At 43.8% G+C, this 26,512-nt stretch overlaps 2 protein-coding genes and 1 pseudogene across 5 annotated transcripts; 2 read left to right on the top strand and 1 right to left on the bottom strand.

The window, feature by feature from the left end:
• Positions 1–1,836: 1,836 nt before the first annotated feature.
• ADAT1 (adenosine deaminase tRNA specific 1) lies at positions 1,837–26,187 on the bottom strand. 4 transcript variants are annotated; one of them, XM_057534649.1, is made up of 11 exons: positions 26,132–26,187; positions 24,319–24,487; positions 23,498–23,688; positions 23,146–23,214; positions 22,128–22,182; positions 21,536–21,666; positions 18,190–18,793; positions 16,273–16,418; positions 15,643–15,742; positions 6,185–6,271; positions 1,837–3,365 (listed from the first exon to the last, which is right to left on the bottom strand). In XM_057534649.1, the coding sequence occupies exons 3-11, from the start codon at positions 23,664–23,666 to the stop codon at positions 3,233–3,235; spliced, it is 1,494 nt and encodes a 497-aa protein (XP_057390632.1). In that variant the 5' UTR covers positions 23,667–23,688; positions 24,319–24,487; positions 26,132–26,187; the 3' UTR covers positions 1,837–3,232. The 4 variants fall into 4 exon arrangements, with proteins under 4 accessions (XP_057390632.1, XP_057390633.1, XP_057390635.1 ...); XM_057534650.1 differs by having other exon boundaries at positions 24,319–24,440; positions 26,132–26,186; XM_057534652.1 differs by having other exon boundaries at positions 24,319–24,399; positions 26,132–26,172.
• On the top strand, positions 6,826–11,936 carry LOC102997523 (60S ribosomal protein L10-like). Its single transcript, XM_028166597.2, has 2 exons — positions 6,826–6,830; positions 11,555–11,936. Exons 1-2 carry the CDS (start codon positions 6,826–6,828, stop codon positions 11,868–11,870), a joined length of 321 nt encoding a protein of 106 aa, XP_028022398.1. The 3' UTR covers positions 11,871–11,936.
• Positions 11,360–11,510, top strand: LOC114238002 (small nucleolar RNA SNORA70; annotated as a pseudogene).
• Positions 26,188–26,512: the final 325 nt, after the last annotated feature.

Here is a 26,512-nt window from a genome sequence, read left to right as displayed (position 1 = left end):
GATAGAACCCATGTCCCCTGCATTGGCAGGCGGATTCTTTTTTTTTTTTTTTTTAATTAATTAATTAATTTATTTATTTTTGGTTGTGTTGGGTCTTTGTTTCTGTGCGAGGGCTTTCTCTAGTTGCGGCAAGCAGGGGCCACTCTTCATCGCGGTGCACGGGCCTCTCACTATCGCGGCCTCTCTTGTTGCGGAGCACAGGCTCCAGACACGTACGCTCAGTAGTTGTGGCTCACGGGCCTAGTTGCTCCGTGGCATGTGGGATCTTCCCAGACCAGCGCTCGAACCCGTGTCCCCTGCATTGGCAGGCAGATTCTCAACCACTGCGCCACCAGGGAAGCCCGGCAGGCGGATTCTTAACCACTACGCTACCAGGGAAGTCCTATAACAACTGTTTAAAAAGGTACTTAAAAATTGGAAGCAGTTATCAGTAAAAACACATGATCTAAATGTATGAAGTCCGAGAACCTGCCAATATTGCAGAGATGTGATTTAAGGCATAGGTGAGACTCTAAACTTGGGTTTTTGTTTGGTTTTGTTTTGTTTTTGGGGTTTTTTTTTTTGGCAGCACCGCGTGGCATGTGGGCTCTAGTTCCCCGACCAGGGATCGAACCCACGCCCCCTGCAGTGGAAGCACGGAGTCCCAACCACTGGACTTCCAGAGAAGTCCCTAAACTTGGGTTTTAAGAGATTAAAGCAAAATGTAGGAAGTTGGCTATCTAAGCTCCCCTTTTAGCTCTTGAGAAAACAGGCTCCCCGCCTCCCCCAGATGAGAGTCCAAGCTGCCTCTGGTCTCTATCTTTCAGGGTTTTCCCAGTCTCTGTTCTGAAGCGTAAATCTAGGGGTGTTTTTAATATTTAGTTTTTTGGGTGCACATGTGATGAACACTATAAAATTTAGGAATAAAAAGACATTATCTCCTTACATTCTCATATAAATCTTTATCCTTTAAAATAGAATATCGGGACTTTCCTGGTGGTCCAGTGGGTAAGACTCCGTGTTCCCCATCCATGGGGGCTGGGTTTGATCCCTGGTCGGGGAACTAGATCCCACAGGCATGCCGCACCTAAGAAGTCCTCATGCCGCAACTAAAAGTCTGCATGCTGCAAATAAGAAGTCCACATGCCGCAACTAAGAAGTCTGCATGCTGCAACGAAGATCCCACATGCTGCAACTAAGAACTGGTGCAGACAAAATAAATAAATATTAAAAAAAAAAAAAGAATCTCATGAGAGAGAGAGCTGCATAATTTTCTGTGGATAAAAGCTTCTGCCAATCGAGGTATCTTAACTGCTCTCATATCATAGGATTTGGGGTCAGGCAAAAGGATCTCTCTGATTAAAGCAGCATATGGTAGGGGTCTGGCCTTCAGGTAGTGATGTTTTTGTCTTTCTTTCCTGCTATCTAAAAGGATTCCTTATAGAAAAAAGTTCAAGGATAACTTGTTATGAAAAACTTATGGGGGAATTCCCTGGTGGTCCAGTGGTTAGGACTTGGTGATTTCACTGCCGTGGCCCGGGTTCAATCCCTGGTCGGGGAACTAAGATCCCGCAAGCCGCACAGCACAGCCAATAAAAAAAAAAGTTACAATGGTAAATTAAAAAAAAAAAAAAAAGAAAAAGAAAAACTTACGCATTACTTCTGTAATAAAAAAAAAATTAAGAACATATGTTCACATGCAAGCTTGTATATGAATGATTATAGCAGCACTATTCACAATAGATAAAAAGTGAAAACAACCTAAATGTCCATCAGTTGATGATTAGATAAACAAAATGTGGTATATCCGCAGAACTGAATATTATTTTTATTCCATAAAAAGGAATAAAGTACTGCCTCATGCTACCAATTCACATTATAACATCATGAATCTTAAAACATCACATTAAGTGAAAGAAGCCAGTCACAAAAGACCACATATTGTATGATTCCATTATATGAAATGTTCAAAACAGGCAAACCCATAGAGACACAAAGTAGACTACTGTTTGCCCTGGAGCTAAGGGGGTTGAGGGGAAATGAGGAGCGGCTGCTAAAGGATACTATACTGGGTCAAACAGCATCTCCCTGCCTCCCCCAGATGAGAACAAAAATGTTCTAAAATTGATCGTGGTGATGTTTGCACACCTTTGTGGATATACTAAAACCTACCAAACTGTTCACTTTAAATGGGCGAATTTTATGGTATGTGAATTATATGTCAATAAAGCTGCTATTTAAAATATTTAAAGGTATAAGGAAATACTGAAGAACCAACAATGACCTTGAGTAATCCCAACATGGAGAACTTCCACTTTTAGTCAATAAATTAGAGTGTGAAGAGGTTGAAAGTTAAACATTAGTTGTTAGTAAAAACAGCATTGATTGCTGGCTCTGCTGCTGAATTACTATAGGGACTTTTGGCCTTTTAGACAGAACTCTTTCCATTGAAAGTCATAGGAAAACGGACTCAAACAGGCTTACTCAAAACAACAGCAGCAATTTATCTCATATAATTGAAGTCCAGAGTAGACACTAGTTTCAGGCATCCAGACAAGGTCATGAGAGCTTTGATTCTCTCAGCTGTTTCCTTCATTGCCTTCGTTCTCAAGCTGGCTGTCTCTATGTAGTAGGCAAAGGCAGCCACAGGCAATCCCAAGATTACGTGGCGTTCCCGATACAAGAGGAGAGAGAATCTTACCTGATCACTCTGGCACTAGTTCCAGGACTGTTCAGGGCTGGCTCACATTCCTGGAGCCAAGGAGTAAAGTTCGCTTCATCCAAGCATGGGTAAAGCAGGAAAGGGTGGTTCTCCAAAGGAAAAAAGGCTGGATATACAAAATACGTGTCCACTATGACAGGAGAAACTCTAAAACTTGCAGAGATTCAAACATCATCTCAGCCCAATAAGTACTTGCCGAATCAATGTAGGAACACACAAAATGGAGCTATTGCAGAGTACTTTTAAAGCATCACGTTCCAAATTCTTATTCTTAGAGAAGCAATAAAACACAGGACACATACCAAGGTCATTAGCAAGATGCTGTTTTAGCAGTGAGCTACTTCAGTCAAGTATAGATTGTTCCATGTCCAGAATTCCATCCATCTCACACAGAAGAGATATTTTGCTCTGGTAGATGGCAGTCTTTTTTTCCTGATCAGCCACAAGAAAACCTAAGGCTTATCCAGCATGTAGGAAGAAGGCAGTCCAGAATGAATGAATGGAAAACACCCTGCTGCCAGTAAGCTTTGCTCATTTAAATTGTTGATAATCCGGTGGGTTTCTGATCCAGGATCCAAACGCCTGCTTCCGGAGTGCGCTCCAGGCCCGCTGGTAAGTGGATGCGGCCTCCTTGTACTCGTGGTACGTCACTGGCTTCTGCACCCTAATGCACACACACCACCAAGCACACAGGTTCTCACTGGACAGCTCACCACCGTGGCCAGCGAGACACCTCAGCAATAGGCTGGACAGATTTATTACAAGAGACTTAGGAAACAGGAGGGTTTTGTTATGCTGTCCTATGCTGACTCTTACCTCCTTTGTAGGGAATTCACTAGAAAACAGCGTGGATTAAAACCGGTAAGAATAAACAGAATGCTAGTTTTGTCTGGTCCTGGTGGAATCAGATAAAACAAGAATAACTGTATCTACTACTTGGTTTAAAATTTTCTATGTGTCTATAATTTCCACCATTAGGATCTAGCTGTTAGAAATTTCTCAACTGCATTTTCCCAAAGCACTTTCCATCTTAATCATATTCTCCTATGTACTGCCAGCTAACACCCCTTCCCAAATCCCTTAGTGTCTCTGACTGCTGAGGAATGGCTGACGTGCTGAATAATATCTATAATACACCCAGATAAAAAGATTTTCTTGTGACAAAGATTCTTTCCTTTGATCAAACTTGAGTCAGGCTCCTCTGAGCCCTCTTCTCGATCCAGCCCCGACCTTGAGCTGCGTCCTTGCCATCTCATAGCTGAAGAAACTGAGCCTCATGTCTCATTGATTCAGGTTTTATCCTGCTTCTACTCTTTCGTTCTTTGCCAAGATCTGAGGAGACCCAAGCTGTTTCTTCACTCACTTCAGCAAAGATTAAAGTTGCTAACTGTAGCAAACACTGATTTTAGTTGTTTGATCAATTTCCCGTAGCTTTTTGGTGGTTAATGGATGGGAGCCACACACATGACAATGTTAAACTTTACCTGAGCCCTCAGTTCCCAAAACAAGCTATGGTTAAGAAATCTCCCTCCCACACTTCTGTGTTGTGGGAAGTGGCTGACTGCAAAGAACCACCCTTCTTCATGGCTTAGACAGACTCATGAATGCCCCCCTGGTTTACCTCTAACAAGGCCAGACACAGACACCATTCTTTCTCTCATAATGATTAGCTGAACTGTTTGTACCCACTGACAAAATCTTGACAACATGCCTGCTAATTTGACCAAATATTAGTTATGCTTCTCTCCTTCCCCCAGACCCCCGAACTTTGAGCCACTTTCAGCCTGAGCCAGCATCAGCATGTGTAACAACCCCTTCTTTTAACAGCCCCTCCTGAGAATCAACACTTCCTGTTCAACTGTTCCATCACACTACCTGCTCATCCCACTCCCCCATTCCCGGCTCTAACTTTGCTTCTCTCTCCGTATAAAAGAAAATTCCTTTGCACCTGCTCTTTGAGAGGCTTACAGATCTTAAGATTGCCGTGCTCTTGCTATTGCGTTAGTCCTCCTCCTCCTATTGTAAGAGGCCCTTTCTCTTATTGCAATAATCCTTTTGAATGAAGTCTCTCCTTACCTAATTCCAGATTTGTTTTTAAGTCACAGAATATATGGAAACCCACCCTGTTCCAGTCTGATTCATTCTTCCAGACAAGAAACAAGCAAACTGACCACGGAGGACGGGAGGGCATCAATACTGACTGTAGGATACATGATGGTGAAAACAGGTGGTAGCCTCTTCATATGGGAGTATATAGCCTCTCCTTCGCTTCCCCACTGTTGTATAAAAAAGAATTTGGCTGATCTTTGTTGCCAGTTCCTGGCAGGGAGCCTCTAAGCCCTTAGAATTTCCCTAATGATAGGAATGTCTTTGTTATTCATGGTGGACCCCTCAGATCACACCTGAGTTTTTGCTTAACGAGATGACTCACGGTGGGCCCTAGATAGTTTCAGGATGGGCTGGCCATGCCAGAAAGACCAACCATGAGATTAGAGAATTGGGGCTTTGAGCCATCTGATATCAGTCTGACCTCCTGGGGTGGGGATATTGGAAGGTGGAGACTGAGTTCAACCACATCATGTGGCCAACAATTCTATTAATCATGCTTATTGATGAAACCACAATAAACACTCTGGGCACTGAAGCTCAGGTCAGCTTCCTGGTTGGTGACAGACAGTGACATGCTGGGAGGGTGATGCATCCTGGGGACACAGAAGTGTCAGGTTGGGGACCCTTGGAGACCTTGCCCTATGAGTCCCTTCTTTCATCTGGTCCTTATTTGTATCCTTCACAATAAAAGGTAATTGTAAGTATGGTGCTTTCCTGAATTCTGTGAGTTTTTCTAGTGAATTAATTGAACCTGAGGGGGAAGTAGGAACCTGAGTTTGTAGTCAGTTGGTCAGAAGTGTAAGTGGCTTTGGGGCCACCCCAGTATGTGGCTGGTGTCCTGAAGTGAGGTCAGTTTGTGGGGACTGTGTCCCTACCCTGTGAGATTTGGCCTAACTCTGGGTAGTTAGTATCTGAATTCCACCCACCCACCTGGCCCAGAAGTGGTTTTATAGTTCTCTACATTCCTGTTTGGAAAGTAATTTAAGTCTTCGAGCTTCCGTTCACAAGCAGTGATGTAAGCAAAAGAAAAAGAGAAGAGAATGATATTCCCAACAGAATATATTGCCCCCCAAGCACTCACATTTCCACAATGCTCTCCATCTGGAGGTGGAACAAGAGGAGGGCCTGTAATGGCCCAGGCCCCAATTCTACCCTTAGGCTCGTGAGACTCTTATTACCAACTACCCATCTGCCACAGCTCAGATCATACACATATCTGCAAATGGGGCCATGGAGATTGAAGAACATGTGGTTAGTAATAAGTACCCACTGGCCTACCGAACCACCATCCCTGCCAAAGCTTCCTGCCATCCATCAGCAGAATTAAACCAGAAGTCTTCCTAAAAATGTAAAAACATAGGTCAATGGCATCACCTGAGGGAGTCTGGCCACTTGTCCTCTGAAATACTGCTTAGCAGCTTCTGGAATGATCTAAAGAGCTCTACTTTGCTGATTCGGGATCTGTTTAGAAAAAGAAGACCAAGAAGATTTATTAAGTGTTTACTACGTACCAGGCCCCTATCAAACATACTGGGCTTCACATGGTATCTTTTTAGGTCTGAATGTCCTGAGCCCCCATTTTCACCTTCTTGCACTTGGCAAGAAGAAAAATCCAGACCCAAGAGTCTGATTAGGTTGAGGGACAAAAATAACTCTCAAGGAAATGTTATCAGGGACTTCCCTGGTGGTGCAGTGATTAAGAATCCGCCTGCCAATGCAGGGGACACGGGTTCCATTCCTGGTCCGGGAAGATCCCACATGCCGCGGAGCAACTAAGCCCGCGTGCCACAGCTACTGAAGCCTGCGTGCCTAGAGCCAGTGCTCCGCAACAAGAGAAGCCACTGCAATGAGAAGCCTGCGTACTGCAACAAAGAGTAGCCCCAGTTCACTGCAACTAGAGAAAGCCCATTTGCAGCAACGAAGACCCAAAGCAGCCAAAAAAACAAACAAACAAAAAAACCCAAAACTCTCACGAAATGTTATCAGCAGTGAAATCATCAAGGTGACAGGCTGAAATGGGGTAAAGACAGAGGGAATTACTAAATTTTGCCCCCAAGGATACCCATCAGCTACGTTTGGCTACCTCCTTTCAAGGGAGCTGGCCCCTTGGGTAACAATGCTTACAAAGCTTCGGGACTTCCCTGATGGCCCAGTGGTTAAGACTCTGCGCTTCCACTGCAGGGGGCACAGGTTCCATCCCAGGTCGGGGAACTAAGATCCCGCATGCCACATGGCGTGGCCAAAAAAAAAAAAAAAATCAGGAATAATACAAGGATACTTGCTATCACTGCTTTTATCCAACATTATACAGAAGGTCTGGCCAGTAAGACAAGAAATAAAAGGAATTAAGATTGAAAAGCAAAAAAAACAAAGTCATTATTCATAGATGATTGTGATATTGTCAGTTCTGGTCAGCACAATAAGTCAAGAAAAAAAAAATAAAAGGAGTGGAGGTTTGGAAAGGAAATAGTATTTGCAAAAGATAGACTATGTTCAAAAATTCCGAAAGAATGCCCAGATACATTAGTAGAATAATAAGAGTTAGCAAGGTTGCTGGATACAAACATTAATTGTAAGAGAGAAATAAACAACAACAAAAAAGTTGATTGCAGTAGCAATGACCAGAAAATGAAATGAAAGGAAATTACTTAAAACAGCATCTGGGGGACTTTCCTGGTGGTGCAGTGATTAAGAATCCGCCTGCCAATGCTGGGGACATGGGTTCAAGCCCCGGTCCGGGAAGATCCCACATGCTGCAGAGCAACTAAGCCCGTGCGCCACAACTACTGAGCCTGCGCTCTAGAGCCCACGAGCCACAGCTACTGAAGCTGGTGCGCCTAGAGCCCGTGCTCCGCAACAAGAGAAGCCACGGCAATGAGAAGCCCGTGCACTGCAATGAAGAGTAGCCCCGGCTCGCCGCCAACTAGAGAAAGCCGGCGCACAGCAACAAAGACCCAACGCAGCCAAAAGTAACTTAATTAATTAATTAAAAAAAAAACCCAAAAAAACCCCAGCATCTGTGGTAGCCAATCTCTGAATGGTGATTCTTGCCTCCTGGAATTCATGCCATTATGCAATCCCGTCCCACACTGAATAGGGGTTATCTGAATAACCATTAGGAGATTGGGTTGGAGTGTGACTTCTGAGGCTACTCACAAAAGACTCTGTGGCTTCTGCCTTGCTCTCTTGGATTGCTTGCTCTGGGGAGAAACCGACCATCATGTTGTAAAGATGAATACTTGTAGCACTATGGAGAGACCCAAATTGAGAGGAACTGAGGCCTCCTGCCAACAGCCAGCACTGAGTGACCTTGCAGCCACATGAGTGAGCCATTTTGAAACTGGATCCTCCAGCCCCAGTCAAGCCTTTGATGACTGTAGTTCTGGCTGACATAATGGATTGCAACCTCATAAGCCCCTGAGTCAGAATTATCCAGCTAAACTCCTCCCAAATTCCTGTCGCACGGAGACTGTGAAATAATAAATGTTAATTGTTTTTTTAAGCCACTAGATTTTTTTGGGGGGTGGGGGTGGGGTGTAATTTGTTACACAGCAACAGATAACTAATACATCATTCAAGAAATAAATCTAATAAAAGATGTGAAAGTTTATGTGAAGAAAATCATAAAACTTTACCGAAATATATGTAAGAAGACCTAAATAAGTGAACATTCAAAACTGCTTGTTTTAAATTTGGGGCACAACTGCCAATTTGGCACCAGCATTATATAGAAAGATATACACCATATTCCTGGTTTGAAGACTTAACAATGAAAAATGTCAATTCTCCCCAAATTAAACTTTAAATTTGAAAGTCTAAGAAAAACCAAGACACTCTTGAAAGGCGAGGCAAGGGGACTTTCCCTAACAGATATCATCTTATTATAAAACTACAGTTATTAAGAGTATGGTTTTGGTACAGGGAAAAACAAACAAACCAATGGAACAGAACAGAATGCCCAGAAACAGATATATATATACATATATATATATAAATATGAATAATCTATATAATACAGATACATACAGATATTCTACATTTGATACGTGTTCACTTAAAACATGTAGATTTCAATAAAATGACTACAGTTTCTTTTTCTTTTTAAAGAGTAGAAAATATGGGGCTTCCCTGGTGGCGCAGTGGTTGAGAATCTGCCTGCCAATGCAGGGGACACGGGTTCGAGCCCTGGTCAGGGAAGATCCCACATGCCGCGGAGTGACTAGGCCCGTGAGCCACAATTGCTGAGCCTGCGCGTCTGGAGCCTGTGCTCCGCAACAAGAGAGGCCGCGATAGTGAGAGGCCCGCGCACCGCGATGAAGAGGGGCCCCCGCTCGCCGCAACTAGAGAAAGCCCTCATACAGAAACGAAGACCCAACACAGCCATAAATAAATAAATAAATGAATAAATAAATAAATTAAAAAAAAAAAAAGAGTAGAAAATAAAATGAGTTTCTCTGACAGGGAGCTTGTATTGCAGGTAGACTAGAAAGATGTTAGATAAATGAAATCCCTGTAGCTCAAAGTACTCATATTTTTTTCCCACTCAATTAATAAAGTGGCCTGGTAGAGCTAATAAGGAGTTGTAGCTAAAGCTGCCACTAAGTAAGAACTGTCAGATTGAAATATCAATCCCCTTTAACTGAAAATGAACTTAAATTATAGAACTAAAATACTGTGCAAGTGTTTATATGACTGCATTAGAACTGAAAATTATTACTCAAGAAGAAAATAATCTGACTGTTCAATATTAGTGAAAATATATCCAAAGGGTGGTCACCAAAGGCAACTGTAATGTTAAATCTTTTATTTTTTAAAAAATTTATTTATTTATTTATATTTATTTTTGGCTGTGTTGGGTCTTCGTTTCTGTGCAAGGGCTTTCTCTAGTTGCGACGAGTGGGGGCCACTCTTCATCGCGGTGCGCGGGCCTCTCACTGTCGCGGCCTCTCCTGTTGCTGAGCACAGGCTCCAGACGCGCATGCTCAGTAGTTGTGGCTCACGGGCCCAGCTGCTCCACGGCATGTGGGATCTTCCCAGACCAGGGCTCGAACCCGTGTCTCCTGCATTGGCAGGCAGATTCTCAACCACTGCGCCACCAGGGAAGCCTAATGTTAAATCTTTTATTCATCTAGTAGTTTAAGTGTGAATAATACTGACTAATTCATGTTGACTGATTAGACAATTAAGAAATTACTTTTAGCCAAGCTTTACAGCTTTATATAATATTTTGTCTAGCTCATTCACTGGTGCGCCAACTACTTATATTAACCTAACACCTCAAGGACTTGTAAGAAACAATCGAACATGGATGCTTCGAACATGGATTTTAGATGCTGATGTTATTCTCCTGTAAAAGAACCAGGGCAATTTGAAGAGAAATGATTCTATATATTGGAGCAGGGAAGTGATGTTCCTGGAAAATCTCATACAGGACAAAGAAACAAGGCTCTCTGGCAGCTCCCTATGCTTTCTAGGCCTAAGCATAAAAAGAGAGAGAATGAAGTTTATAGCTAATAGAAACATATTAAGAGTAAAGCCAGGAGGCCATGACCCTCATAAAAGGGAGATTTAGAATTTTTTTCTTTTCAGACAACTAGCACTATATCAAGATTGGTTTTACCCAGTTGAAAACAAACATTATTTATGTTTTATTGTATGTATGTGTTCAGGTAGATAAGTTGATATGTTCACTGTTACTTAGAATCAAAGATTTCATCTCCAGACTTAAGACTCTGAAACCATTTTTGGTGACATGACCACACATTTTATTGCTCAAGAAGTCCAGAGAGCCTTACAGACTCAACATTTCCACTGCCCACATCACTCAGAATCAGCAAAAGAGGAACATCAAAAAATAAACTAATATCTTGCCCGGGATGCTCACATTTCCCTTTGAAATACTGATAGGTGAGCCCATGAGACTTCTGCTATAACCCAGTGGCTACCGATGTACAACTATGAGAGAAAATTTGCCTATACTGTTACAGAGCATTAAGGAAATATGTCAAGGCATTTCACTCACAAGCCTTAGTAATCAACCATGCCATGATCTGTAGTCTGGAGATGGGATCCACTCAAGGTTCATTAAAGAAACACAACACTTAAACCTCACTGGAAGGAGGCAAACTGGATTCTATTTACCAACACTGGGCGAAATGTCAAGGCCTCCAGTGTCACTGTGAAAAGCCATCAGTGATAGAGAGCTTAACAGCTTCTTGAGACCAGACCTGTAAAATGTTTTCAACATTCTTCCCTCTGGAGGAGCAAATGGTACTTTCTCTTATGAATGCTTTTGGTCTAAGTCACCTCATGAGTAATGTTAAGGTGTTATATCTCCCTCCAGAGAAGTAAGGCCTTTCTCAAGACTTGTTCAACAGCAGAACAGAGTGACCATAATAGTAATTCCTCTGTCAAAGCGGCCCACCCAATAATAACCACTGATGTTATCTGTGGAGCAAAATAATCTTGGTGGCTGCTAGCTGCTACACTCCAATGAGCCCTAGTTCCTTTTAACAGCAAGGATTACATTCTTAGATATTAGTCTTCCTGGTGAGCTGGTTAACACTACTGGTTGGTGTATCAAAGAGCTAGGAAATCCCCGTGGGGGCCCGGTGCGCAGTGGCTGCAGACAGCAGCCTCCTTGGTAGTGTATGCAGCCTGTTGCCTGTATGGGTTGCCCTAAGGGACCTTGGAGACAGCCCTTTCCAGTGGACATTAACGACTGGCATGCTGTCCCCAATCTAGGCTCCAGACAGGTATGCGTGGTGCCTTTGGAAAGCCCCAGGGCACAGTGGCCAGGGTCCACATTGGCCAGGTCATCATGGCCATCCGCACCAAGCTGCAGAACAAGGAGCATGTGATTGAGGCCCTTCGCAGGGCCAAGTTCAAGTTCCCTGGCCGCCAGAAGATCCACATCTCCAAGAAGTGGGGATTTACTAAGTTTAATGCAGATGAATTTGAAAACATGGTGGCAGAAAAGTGGCTCATCCCAGATGGCTGTGGGGTCAAGTACATCCCTAATCGTGGCCCCCTGGACAAATGGCGGGCCCTGAACTCGTGAGAGCCTTGGCGCTGCCCCCTCCCTACCCATACCCACCAATAAACTCTACTTTCTTGTCCCTGAAAAAAAAAAAAAAAAAAAAAAGGAGCTGGCAAAGCTATACATACATAATTTTTTAAAGATTACACATTCACATTTCAACCTAGCCCTATCTTTATTCTAACATACTTAGACACGCTTAGTCTTTTTTTTGTTGTTGTTTTGTTTTTTTTAATCTCTTACTCTTCTCTTTTATAATCCAATGAGCCATGTAATGATCTCTCCAGGATGCTCTGGTAGCTCATCTGGGAAGGGAAGAGAATATGCCTCTTCAGGGCAAAGAGAATTTAAAAGGATTTGCCACTTTAGGGCAAAAGGTAAAATTAAGCTTCTAGAAAATGAGGGTCCTTTATCTGATTCCTGTTATTATCTCATTGTTTGCAATAAACACAAAGACTTAAAATAAAATATTACCTTTGAGTGTCGCGCTAGTATTTTAAATGTTTCTAACATCCCAGTCTTGAGTTCATACTCCAGACCATTCTAAAAAAGGTGGTTCCAGGATAGCACTCAGGAATGAGAAGTGAGAAAACCCACTCTCCCCAGCAGCTGTTGGTCTTTAGAATTAAAGTAACTTTGACCCTTTCAAACATAATGTGCAGCTTCATTTGATGACTGAAGAAGAAATCTATCTTAACAAGATGTCTACTGCAAGCCCTGTACCATGTTAGAGGCACTCTCTCTCATTCAATTTTCACAACATTCCCGTGTGACAGATACTATGAGTTACCCTTGCTTTGTTGTTGGGGAAGTCGAGGACCAGAGAGGTAAAGTAATTTGCCCAAGTTCACTTGGGGGGGAAAAGGGAGCCAGAAATTAAACATCAGTCTCTTGAACTGCAAAGCTTCTGCTCTTTCCACCATGAACTTCCTCCTGTATGGAGTCTGCCTTCTAAATGGAGAGACATCCACAACACGTCAGAGACCTCAGATCATCTACTCCAATATCCTTGTTTTACAGATATGAACACGCTGAGGCCCAGAGAGCTACTGGACTTGTCCAAAGTCACCTGACAACTGGAGACAGAGCCAGGATGAGAACACGGGGCACTCCCAATCACACATAAAACACTGACATATTGGGACAAACTGGAAAACAGCACTTTAGGAATCTGGAGAAAAGATGGTAATTTTGAGCTAGAAAGCAGTCGTAAGGAAAGCTTTTAAGGTAAAAGATGGTGTAGGTTCACAGTGAAGAGCATTTAGACTTAGCAAAGCAGCAAACTGAAGCCACAGGCAGGTGGGTGGGGCCAGTGTGGGTTGCTGCTAGCCTGTCACTTACAGCAAAGGCAGAGCTCAGCAGGAAGTGTGGTCCCTGTCCCTTGTGACCTGCTCTGCTCACACATCACGGCCTGTGGTTAACTGCTGGTCCCCGGAGAGATGCAGACAATGGCCTGAAGCAGGGAGGCCCTTGAGAAAAAACTGGTTAAAAAATCTCTACCCCTAACAATTTTGTAAATACTACTCAATTCAACAGCTTAGGCCACCAAGAGGCAGGCTGGGTCTGCTGTATAGGCCATTTGAACCCTGCTTAGTGTCTGTGAAGAAAAAAATTTTTTTTTTTAAGTCTAAAAAGATGTAAGTTATTATTGTTTCCATTGAGGGAGACAAATAAGCATGTCAAAAAGAAAAGAAACAAATCCACCTGTGAACTTTAATTACAATACAACTTTTTTATAAGGGCGTAATAAAGAAATGGAAAAGCCACTTAGAATGAAAAGAACTACCTATAAATTGTGGGAGTCCTACAACAGTCACTCAGAGGCAGCTCAATCCAGACAGATGGAAATGCCTTTGGTGGGGAGGCTGCTACCCCATAGCCCCACCCACCCTCGTCTTATTGCAGACCCTCTGTGGCTCACTGGGAGGGAAAAGCAGAGGGGGCAAGATGAATATTTAACAAAAGAAGAACCAATAAGGCAGATGCATGAAACTCCAAACACACAAGCATGAAACCCAAGTCTCATGTCCAACAGGTCACATGCTCCACATTTCAATAAAAGCCAATTTGAAGATACAAAGTCTTGTTTTCATGGCACCCTTCTTGCCAGTCTGATCACTGTGCAGCTTCATAAATGATTCGCGGGTTCCAGCCTTGACCTACTAAGCCAGAATCTCTAGTGGTAAAGCCCAAGAAAGTGTTCCTTTCAGAATCTTCCAGGGGAAAGAACAGCCTTTCCAAGAAATGATGCTGAGACAAGGACATCCACTTGCAAAAGAATGAAGTTGGATCCCTACCTCACACCTTATAAAAAATTAAATCAAAATGGATCAAAGTCCTAAACATAAAAGCTAAAACCATGAGAAGAAAACACAAAGTAAATCTTTGTGACAATGGTTTCTTACATATGATTCTAAAAGCACAAACCACGAAATACAAAAATAGATAAAATGGACTTCCTTAAAATTTGAAACTTTTGTGCTTTAAAGGACACTTTCAAAAACTGAAAAGACAATCCACAGAACTGAAGAAATTATCTGAGATATATATCTGATAAAGGACTCATATCCAGAATATATAAAGAAATCTCTCAAATCAACAATGAAAAGACAAATAAACCAATTTAAAAAATGGGCAAAAGATCTGAACAGATATTTCTTTAAAGAAGATATACAAATGGCTAATAAGTACAGGAAAAGATGCTCAGCATCATTAGTTATTAGAGAAATGCAAATCAAAACCACAATGAAATAGAACTTAACACCCACTAAAATGGTTACAAGACAGACGATAACAAGTGTTGGAAAGGATGCAGGATAACTGAAATACTCATACATTGCTGATGAAAGTTTAAAATGGTGCAGCTATTATGTAAAACAGTTTGGCAGTTCCTCAGAAGTTAAACGTAAGGTTACCCCATGACCCAGCAATCCCACTCCTAGGTATACCCAAGACAGTTGAAAACAAATGTTCACCCAAAAGCTTGTATATGAATGTTCAGAGCAGAATTATTATTCATAATAGCCAAAAAGTGAAATAACCCAAATGCCCATCAAAGGATGAACGGATAAAAAACTGGCATATCCATACAATGGAAAACAGGAATGAAGGAGTGATACATGATACAACATGGATGAACCTTGAAAACCTATGCTAAGTGAAAGAAACCACACATTGTATGATTTCATGTAGTGAAAAGTTTAGAATAGGTAAATCCATAGAGACAGAAAGTAGATCTGTGGATGCGAAGGGCTGGAGAAGAGGATGGGGAGTGACTGCTAATAGGTGCGGGGTTTCTTATCGTGTTGATGAAAATGTTCTGGAGGACTTCCCTGGTGGTGCAGTGGTTAAGAATCCATCTGCCAATGCAGGAGACACGGGTTTGATTCCTGGTCTGTGAAGATCCCACATGCTGCAGAGCAACTAAGCCCGCAAGCCACAACTACTGAGCCTGCATGCCAAAACTACTGAAGCCCGCGTGCCCTAGAGCCCGCGCGCTGCAACTACTGAAGCCCAAGCCCTCTAGGGCCCACCTGCTGCCACTACTGAGCCCGTCTGCCGCACCTACTGAAGCCCGCGCACCTAGAACCCATGCTCCGCAACAAGAGAAGCCACCACGAGAAGCCTGCACACAACGAAGAGTAGCCTCCGCTTGCCGCAACTAGAGAAAGCCTGTGCGCAGCAACGAAGACCCAACGCAGCCAAAAAAAAGAAAAAGAAAATGTTCTGGAATTAGAGGGTGGTGAGGTGTGAATGCACTGCCACCATCTCCTTCTGCCCCAATATGCTGTACCTGGCTTGAAGGCGTCCGATTCCTTTCTTTGTTGTTCCCTGCGGAAAACCATTGGCGGTGACATCCAGTGGCTGCTCAGGAACTGCACTCCAGCTGATGGCTATGAAAAGATTCTGGCGTTAAAACTGTTCAGTTTTCTGTAAATGTCAGAGGTATTTTAATAAAAATATTTCCCTACCACTGAAGACTCATGAGAGCTGGATATGATGCCAGAGACAGTGGCTGCCACTCTGATGCCTGGCCTCCAGAATACAACAGTGTAAGTGGTTCATGATTCATCATCATCACCACCACCATCATCATCATAATAGCTAACAATCATTGAGTATTTATTATATGATGAACACAGTAAATGCATGAAACACAATTTCTCATTTATTCTTCGTAACAACCCTGACAAATAAAGGATATTCTTATCTGAAGATGAAGGAACTGAGGCTAAGAGAGGACAAATTGCCCAGGGTCATAAAGAGTGTGAACTTGACCCAGTGTGGGTATCTCCCAAGCCCACGCTATTGACCACTTGAGTGGTAAAATGCTACCCCAGGCTGGGAGGATGCAATCCCTTCCAGGCCACTCTAATGTCCAGGGACAAGTTACTCTAGAGCAAGTGGAACCTGGATCCCTTACCTGCCCCACAAGGAACAAGTCGGCCTTGGTTCTCAGCCTTTTTTGACTGTACTGCACAGCGGCTCTGTTCAAATAGTAAATCTGACTGCTGTATTTTCACTTCTTGAACTCCAAAGCCTTCGGGTAAAGCTGAGACATTCTGACACCTAAACGTGAGGGGAAAGGCATGTAGTTTAGGCTCACTCATCGAGAAAGAGAGTATCTAGGACTGTGGACCACATTACCACCCATGTCTCAGTGGGAGGCAAAGGCCTTAGAAGGTGTGTGGATTTATTTATTTATTTATTTATGGGGAGGATGGTATAGGAGGTTGTGACAGAATAGAATCCAGATCCTATGAACCTTATGGCTGAAGGAAGATCTCTTCCATCACTCTCAAGTGACAGCTATAAACTGAGTCACCACCCCTCAGGGACTTCAGTAACACCGAACTCCATTTCTCATATTGGTTGTGAAAGATTTGAAAACCTTAAGAAGAAATATTAACCTGTCGGCATCAGCTTCCTAGGGAGTCCTTAAAACAGGCCAGAAACCAAAATTATCCTATAATATAAAAGCTTCATTTTTTTCTCTTGAATATTTCACACAAAGTAGATGCCAACATGTAGTGGGTCTAGAACTGAGCAGACAGCAACTTAAAGTCTTGGAATCAAGAAAACATGGAAAACAGAAAATGTCTTGGGCACAGTGCCTAGGATTGCCTTTTTTTTCTTAACATCTTTATTGGCATATAGTTTATACACCATAAAATTCACCCATTTAAAGTTATAATTCAATTTTTTAAGTATAGTCACAGAGTTGTGCAACAAGCACTGCAATCTACATTTTCGTCACCCCAATGAGAAATCCTGCACCTAACGGCAGTCATTCACCATCCCCTTCTCCAGCCCCTGGCACCCATGAATCTACTTTCTGTCTCTATGGATTTGCCTATTTTGGACATTTCACTCCATGAAACCATACAACATGTGGCTTCTTTCACTTAGCATAAGATTTTCAAGGTTCATCCATGTTGTGACATGTATCAGTCCTTCATTCCTTTTTGTGGCTGAGTAACACTCCACTGCAGGGAGCTACCACCTTTTGTTTATCAATTCACCAGCTGATGGACGTTTGGGTTGTTTCACTTTTGGGCTATTATGACTAATGCGGCTATGAACATTCATGTACAACTTTTATGTGGATGTATGTCTTCATTTCTCTTGTGTATGTACCCGGGAGTGGAATTAGTGGGTCATATCCTGGGGTGCTTCCAAGAGTCAGCTTTAGGAGTGGTACATTTGACAAGGGCCCACAGACCTCCCCTGGTCATGGCCTTATCTGCCCTCAGTTACTACAGCATTAATCAGGTTTGGCTGCCCTTCTTTAGGGAGACCATGCTTGAGTGGTCATCATTTGTCTTTTTTCTTTTTAAAAAATTAACACTAATGTCTGAAGGTTTTTAAACATTATAACAGCAATATATGCACACTGCAGAAAAATTAGAAAATAGAGTAATCACAAAGAAGAAAAGAATCACCCATAATACCACAACTCAGAGGTAATCATATTAATACCTTGGTGTATATCCTCCTATACATTTTTTTCTATGGGCATATATACTTTAAGACCGAAATGAACTCGTTTTACCTTCTAAATTGCTCTTTAAACATTATGAGCATCTTTCCATGTTAAATATTCATCAGTATTAGTTGTAACAAAAATCACAATCTTCTATTGCTGGCCATTTCAGTGGTTTCCTCTTTTTTTTTTTTCCCCTTTAAATTAGTACACACAAAGCTAAATATTTGAGCACTTTCTTAATTATTTCCTTAGAACAAATTCTTAACTCTTTGTGCATAGGTATGTATGTCCAGGCTCTTTGGACATATTCTCAGACTGCTTTTTGGGAAGACTGTTCCCTCCCTGCCCTCTCACCTCCCAATCAGTGCTCTCTGCATGGCCTCCTGGCTGTATGGGCACTTCCCAATGACCACAGCTGACAGGTAGATGGGCTCTTCCAGGAAGTGCATCAGCAGTGCCCCCTGGCATCCGAGGACGTTCCACCGTGCCAGCTTGTCACTGCAGGACATGGAGCAAGTCCTGTCCCCCCGGCCTGGCTTCACTCGGAGCAGCCCCACCCGGTGATAGGCAGCACCAGGTTTCCCTGAGTCTCCAGCTTCTCCAGGCACACACTTGGCTCCAGTTCTATAAATGTCCACCACTTTGGCGCCACCAGGGGCCATTCCAGTGACAGCGGCTGGTTCCTCTGCAGTGAGATTAGAGCTGCTGACATCTGGTGAATTAGGGCCACTTTCCTGGCTGCCAAAACTCTGATGGTGAGCCATACCATCAGGAGTCCTGGGCTCAAGCCTCATCTTTTTGGTCACAGAACTATCTGAGTCTTCACATTTCCTTTTATCTTCAGGAGCTTCTAGGTTATCACTCGCTTCTACTGATGGGTTATTGGCCCAATCTCTACTGACAGGACAGCAAGGCTGATCTTCAAACTGAAGCATTGGAATGATGGAGGCATCCCCACCTGTAGGAGAAGAAATCACTTAAACCAGTGGTTCTCAAAGTGAGGCCACCGGACCAGCCACGTAAGCATCCCTTGGGAACTTGATAGATATGCAAATTCTTGGGACCCACAGTAGCCCTGTTGACTCAGAAACTCTAGAGGCGGTACCCAGCAGTCTGTTTTAACAAGCTCTCCAGGTGATACTGATGCAACGTCAAGTTTGAGAACCACTGACTTAAATGAAGCTTAATTCTATTCTCCCAGCTACCTGAGATGAATTAAGAACACTTGGCCAAATTTCCCTAACAAGAATTCTCTGAGGTTCTTGCTGAAGACCGTATCCTAGACCCAGTGAGCTAGACTCTCTCAGGGGGAGAAGTCTTGAAAACTGAATTGTTTAACATAGATCCCAGGTGATTCTTACCACAGAAGTTTTGGAAACACTAGATTAGACCAAGGTTTCTCAACCTCCACACTGACATTCTGGGCCAGATAATTCTTTGCCATGGGGGCTTGCCCTATATATTACAGGATGTTTAGCAGGTTCCCTGGTCTCTACCTACTAGATACCAATAGCACCCCTGAGTCTGACCATCACAAATATCTGCAGATGCTGCCAAATGTCCCCTGGGCAGCAGAATCATCCTGAGTTGAGAACCCCTGGCTTAGAATGAGCACAGTTTCTCAAGTGCATTTTGTGGAATATTATTCCATAAGATGCCTTGGAAAACAAAAGTGGATGGTTGATTTCATGGTTAAATAAGTTTGGTAAATAATGCTCACAATTTCTCCATCTTGCATATCCTCATAGTAAAGACTCACAGTAAATTACACAACTGGTATTTCCCCAAGCTGGTTTAGAGATTTCTGACCCACTCTGTGTTTACAGGGAATCAAAGAAAACCAGAGGTCAGTAAAAAGCACACCTCCCCTGTGAGAAGGGAGCTTCTTCTTCAAACACTAATGTGTATTGCTTTTCTAAAGTGTGTAAATAATACGTCTGTGGTCTTTATAACCTAAGAGTGGAAAAGCCAAGAGATGCAGAAGTGGGAGTGTTGCCAGAGAGGCTGGCTGGCAGGCTTCCAGAGACCTCACAAGGTGACAGTGACTTTGGAGAATTCCCCAGGGCCCACCTCCCACTCTGAAGGCTCAGAGGTTTGATCTTGACGGATGCCTGAACTCAAGAGGCTGACTCATGCTAATACAGCTCACAAGTACCAGTCTGAAGTAGCCAATCCAGGCACCAACTTATCAATTAGTAATGAGGAATAAATGCCAAGGGAGCCAAACAGTCACATTCTCTAGGTAGTGTTCTTTCTCCCTGCAGACAAACCATGGGTGGACATCACACTGTAAAAGATTACCCATCACCCTGGGAGTTAGATCAGTGGTTCTAAATTTTGATTTCAAAGACCAGTAAAATCTCCAGAAGATTTTAAGATGAATAGAGTGTTGACAACTCTTTATTCCATCAAGCAAGATCTTTAAAAATCCTATTTATCATTATTTTAATAATACATAAAAATCTCATAACCTTAAAAATGGAAAGAAATTAGTTTTTTGAAAAACTCACTGAGTAGTCCTGATTTTTCTCATCTGGCCATGGACCAGTACACTCTCACAAAGCAGTACCAGCCTGCAAACCACTGATTTCTGTAGTCTGATTAGGCGGTCAGGCCAGCTGTGATCACCAGATGTATCCCTCTCCACAAGAATGCTACACCTCCCACTGGGATCAGCCAGGCCCTGGCTATTCAAAATGTGATACACGGGCCAATACCACTGGCACCACGTGGGAGTTGGTTAGAAATGCAGACCTCCGGCTCTACCCCAGACCTACTGAATTTGAATCTGCATTTTAACAAGATCCCTGGGTGATTTATATGCATATTACAGTTTGAGAAGCACTGAGTTAGGAAACAACCTATCAGGGCACTGCTAAGAATAGAGTATGGATGAGTCCTGCCTTCCTCTGTATGTCATTTTCCTGTTCTTTCATAAGCTATATTTTTGATTTGAGTTATGATCTTCAGTTATTGTCTCTTAAGAGTGATTACCTATCTGCTCTAATTGCATAGTTAGTTTTAAAATTTAATACTCAGGGAACAATCTTATATCCTTATTTCAAAGTTTTTATAGGGTGAGGAGATTTTACCACCATCCCTGAACTGTTGTCTACAAAGGGTAGAAATTATTCCCGATTTTCAAGATAGAAAAACAAAGCATAGAAAATCGGCCAGGTCTGGGCTTCCCGCCTAATGCAACCATAGCACCTGAATATCCCCTTACAACTCATCAAAATTTACCTTAACTAACCATGGCTGTCTACATTTCCTAAAAAACTAAAAGGTAAGCAAGGGACTAGTCTTATTCACTGCTACATAACCAGTATGTCACACTTGCCTGACAAGGAGTAGAAAATTTATGTTTAATGAATGAATGAAATGAGTTTCAGGATAAATCACCATAGAACTCAGGGCTTTGGACCTCTAAGCCCTATTGTTGGTTTTGGACCTTGTGGGGTCTCAGCTTTAAGCTTCCCAATCCTGCTTGGGAACTGAGAACTGAATAATAGTATGAGTGAAGCGCCCTCCCCTTTTCCTTGGTAGAGACGTGATTAGGCACACTGGGCTGTTCACAAAAAGGCACTATCAATGGTTGTAGCTCCACTTCATCTAAGGTGTTTTTTTGAGAAACTATGGATAAGACAACAATAAGGAAGCAGACAATGTAACATGAATCCAAAGGCTTTAATATACTTACAGGGTGTATGGCTGGAGAAAAACACAAACAAGAGGTCTGGTCTGAGTTTCCACAGTTCTCTCTGAGTTCCTGGGACAAAGATGCTATCCTCTTTCAGGCTGGCTGCCAAGTGGAGCTGATGGAGAAGGTACCTAATGGGGTGCAGGATGTTATCAGAACAAACAACCAGTCTCTGTGGTAAAGGGAAAGACTCTGGCTGCATGATTACTAAGAAAGAAAGAGATACTGCAGACCAATGGGACTGGTAGCGATTTGGAATTATGAGAATGACCTAGCCCAGTGACTCTCAAAATGCAATTCCTGAAACAGCAGCATCAGCATCAGCTGGAATTTATTAGAAATGCAACTTATCAGGCTCCACCCGGATCTGCTGAATCAGAATCTCTGGGGATGGGCCCAGCTATCTGGGTTTTAACAAACCTTCTAGGTGATTCTGATGCACATCAAGCATGAGAACCACTGTCTAGACAAGCACTATTTTAAGTGCAGTTCGGAGGCCTACATAATCAGTATTACCTAGGAGCTTATTAGAAATGTATATTCTGGGGCCCCCACCCAAGCTAAATCAGAGTCTTTGGGGATGTAGCTTTACCTTTGGAAACTCCTTCTGGCTATGACCTCAGCATGGCTATCATTGAGGATGTCTCCTGCGGCAAAGACAGGACATTTGTGAAGACATATGGAACCTGGAGATTCCCTGGTTTCTAAAAGCAGAACATAGCAGCTTCTCCCAGCACCCAGAATGGCCATGTAGCTCCTGGAAGGCTTTGCCTGAAAGTTTTACAATCATTACTGGCAAAGCATTTACAGCAGGGTTTCCTCAACTACTGACATTTAGGGTTGGAAAATGCTTTGTTGCATGGGGCGGGGGGCGCTGTCCTGGGCTTTGCAGGATGTTTAGCAGCATTCCTGGCCTCTACTCACTAGAGACCACTAGCATATTCCCCTCTCCCCAGTTTTGACAACCAAAATGTCTCCACATATTGCCTAAAGTCTCCTGGGGGGGCAAAATTTCCCCTAGCTGAGAACTCCTGATTTATAGGGAAATCTTTATCTGGAGGAGAGGAGCCCAGATCTTTTGTGCCCTCATGCCATACTTGTGCTCATAGTGATAAAATTCCATCGAATTCTATCAACAGTGGTCCTGGAACAGCGGCATCATATCCAGGAGGAAAGGCTAGGAGAATGAGGAGAGCAAACTGGAGAAGGAATCTGTTAACAGGCAACCAGAAGGTGAAGATGCCAGACCTCTAAGGGATTTCCATATTCTTTCTGGTGCCAAAATCTCCATTTAATTAAAGATTGCTTTGTGGGGCTTCAGATCTAATATGGAATAGTTAAGCCCAGGGAACTTTTGGTTTGAGCATGAAAATACTGGCCAACTTTCAAGCCACTCGAAAAGATGTTCCTGGTGGCCTTTGCTTCCACAGCTTACTTCCATTCTTTAAATGAGTTCTGTCCTTTCAACTGGAGCGACAGTCAGTGGGAAGTGAAAGGTCAGCCACCTAGCGATATGGCCCCTTTGCTCTGCCAAGGAGAGGAACGGATGACATGCACACTGGTTTCCAAAACTCCCTAACAGGCCCTGTTCAGACCCCACCGGGGCTTACCGCTCTTCCTCATTTTGGACTGGCCTATGCATTTGGTTCCTGTTCCCATTGAGACAACTTCCTTTGTCACTGAGGGGAAAAAAACAAATCATTAAGTGAGCTCTCAGAATCTGAATGGTCTATAGGTTTAATAAGTCTGCACACTGAGTCCCCCAAAGGCTGACTCAACTGTGGACTGCGGTTCCAGCACGGCCATCTCCCGCCACCAGAGGTACCCCGCCCCCTGGCGGGGAGCAGCGGAACATGCCCAACATCGCGGTTTACACCCAACCGCCATCGTCCCTGCCTAGCCCTGTGTAGTTCTACCATCTCCTACAGGGAGAGACAGCGTTCCAGGGAGAAAAGGTCTCACCTTGCACCGGTCTGTCAGGGCGGTCGCAGGCCTGGTCAGCTGTAGGTTGTATCTTCACCACGGCTGCGAGCAACGTCCACTCGCGGTTGGGCTCAGGCTTCCCTTGCTTGGGCAGCCTGCTCCCATAGTGCTCATAACACAGCTGCGCAATCTCATCCGCGGTCCACATGGTGTGAGCTGGTGCTGAGGCCCTGATCAAAACCCACAACCATCAGAAGGGCAGAAAGGAGAACGAATGCAAGATGCTACAACCCTGCACTAGTGCTTCAACAGGCATTCAGATATAGCCCATTCACGTTCACACTGAGGTTTCTCAGTTTGGAACCCTATGTATCATCTTCTCCTACTACCCCTCTGCCTTCTTTTCATCTTTAATGAAAGACCAAAGAAGTCCCAAATCTCACAACTCCAGAAGATACTCTATTTCTTCAAGCTGCTTTTTTTTCTTCTTCTAATGTTATATATTTGACATGTTTCTAATGAATCTGAACCTAACTACTCAAAATGAAAGCATATGAGAAGGAAGTATCCTTGTTACTCCAATTTTCATTTGGAAATAGCATGTAAAATAGCTGAGGGTGCAGACCTCAGCTTGCTTTGGACAGACTCTCACCATACAAAGTTTACCTTTCCGGGGAGAAGGTTTTTCTTTTCCGTCCTCTTTTTCAGACGTTTTACTTGTCTTTCCGTCATAGCAGATAGTTTACCTCCCTCTAGTAAACCTCCAGTGATGCCCCCATCAGGAAAGCAACCCTTTAATTTCTTCTACAGCGTTTTATGATGCAGAGGGAAGAAGTGACAAGAGTCTAGTGGTTTCTCACCAGTCAAGTGTTCCGCTTCTCAGAGTGAGTGCTTTGGAGTTACCATTTCTGGAGGCTCATCCTGGTTTTGCTACAAAGTAACTGTGCGATATTGCGTAGATTACTTAACCTTTCTGTGTCATCTGATAATAGAGACAGTAGTATGTAATCCACTGGAGTTACTGCGAGGCTTAAATAATTACAAAAAGCAATTTAAAAAAAAGCAATTGGTACAAAGTTGAGCATAATTAATGTTAACTGAGATTAATATTACAAAAAAGAACACTTGAATTTCCTGATTGATTTGCCTTGAGCTCCTTATCAGGCAGTGGAACTGTAATGGACACGTAAAACCATGAATAAGAAACCATGAAGCAGATCAGACCTAAAAGAGGTCTTAGAATACTTCCCTCGAAACTCTCTCACTCTTGACTCTATGGATGCTCGCTCAGTGACCTCATTTGGACTCAAATGTATGAAAAGCTTCCTAGTAGAAAATAAGATCATATGGGGCTTCCCTGGTGGCGCAGTGGTTGAGAATCTGCCTGCTAATGCAGGGGACACGGGTTCGAGCCCTGGTCTGGGAAGATCCCACATGCCACGGAGCAACTGGGCCCGTGAGCCACAATTGCTGAGCCTGCGCGTCTGGAGCCTGTGCCCCGCAACGGGAGGGGCCGCGATAGAGAAAGGCCCGCGCACCGCGATGAAGAGCGGTCCCCGCACCGCGATGAAGAGTGGCCCCCGCTTGCCGCAACTGGAGAAAGCCCTCGCACGAACCGAAGACCCAATACAGACAAAAATAATAATAAACAAATAAATAAATAAATAAATAAAAGAAAATCCTTAAAAAAAAAAAAAAAAATAAGATCATATGGTGATGGACAAAGCCAGACATGTCACCAAAAAAAAAAAAAAAAAAAAAAAGGCTCCACTGCACCCCAATGCATATAGCAGACAACTGACTTTTCTACAATGAGAAGAATTGCGTTGTGTTAAATTAATTAAACAAGGATGCCATTAGATTGATGAGGCTCTAATGCTGTGGTGCCCTATTTAAGCAAACCAAGATCTAAGCATGTTGGGCTTCCCTGGTGGCACAGTGGTTAAGAATTCGCCCGCCAATGCGGGGGACACGGGTTCGAGCCCTGGTCCGGGAAGATCCCACATGCCGTGGAGCGACTAGGCCCATGCGCCACAACTACTGACGCTCTTGAGCCCGTGAGCCACAACTACTGAACCTGTGTGCCACAACTACTGAAGCCCATGCGCCTAGAGCCGGTCCTCCACAACAGGAGAGACCACCGCAATGTGAAGCCCGTGCACCGCAACGAAGGGTAGCCTCCGCTCGCCACAACTAGAGAAAGCCCGCGGGCAGAAACAACCCAACACAGCCAAAAAAAAGTAATTCGGCTGCCAGAGGAGAAAAGGCTTTAGGAGGGGTTGGAAGTGAAGCCTACTTCCCTTAGGCCCCCTCCTCAATATCCTCCAGGGGCCCGGGTGGGGCCCATTCGGAGACTCCAGGCCCCTGCAGCAGGGACAACGTGCGTGCCTGCCCCCTTGGGCTTTGTGGGATGCTGCCGAGAGGCCACGCGCCCCGCACTCGTCCGCAGCAGGAGCTCTCCGCACAAGGGGACGTTGGCATTTCCCTGAAAGGAGCCGCATTATCCCACCGGACACGCGGTGGGAGAGGCGCGGTCCTGATATCCTCTCCCCACACAAAAAGGGCTCCGGAAAATCGGACAGAGGGGACCTCACCCAGGAGCCCCAAGGTCCCCCTTATTTGCGCGCCCTCAGCCGCACGACCCCACCCCCTTCACGGACGCTCGCCTCCCACCTCCACAACTCGCGCTCTCGAAGGGAACAGAGCCCGCGCGGCGCAACGGGCGTGACGTCACAAAGAGGTGGTGCTTCCAGACCCGTCTCCCGAGGCGCGCAGTGCACGCTGGCCCTTGTAGTCGTTTAGGGGGCGGAGCCAGGGGCGGCTGGGCTGATCCTTAGAGTCTAGCGACTTCCGGCGCTGTGCTTAGGTACCGGTGAAATGGGCTCAGGGAAGCTGACTCCCCTGTGGGATAGATTCAAATGGTAGAATGATGTAGTATCTTGGAACACTAGTCTGAATTTTTGTCTAAAACATTGATGTCCAGTAGAAATATAATTCGAGCCAGATATGTAATTAAAAAATTTCTAGTAGCTACGTTTTAAAAAGTCAAAAGAA

This window comes from Balaenoptera acutorostrata, chromosome 19 (assembly GCF_949987535.1).
Source record: "Balaenoptera acutorostrata chromosome 19, mBalAcu1.1, whole genome shotgun sequence".
NCBI lineage: Eukaryota > Metazoa > Chordata > Mammalia > Artiodactyla > Balaenopteridae > Balaenoptera > Balaenoptera acutorostrata.
Note: the sequence above shows the minus strand (reverse complement) of the source record. Positions and strands in the feature narration are given on the sequence as shown.

Excerpts from the sequence above, each read along its gene's own strand:
- ADAT1 (XM_057534649.1), bottom strand. The coding sequence starts at position 23,666 with ATGTGGACCGCGGATGAGATTGCGCAGCTGTGTTATGAGCACTATGGG. Across the intron at positions 22,183-23,145 it reads GTCCAAAATGAGGAAGAGCG|GAGACATCCTCAATGATAGC; the intron begins GTAAGCCCCGGT and ends TCTTTGCCGCAG. Across the intron at positions 21,667-22,127 it reads GCCAGAAGGAGTTTCCAAAG|GTACCTTCTCCATCAGCTCC; the intron begins GTAAAGCTACAT and ends GCACCCCATTAG.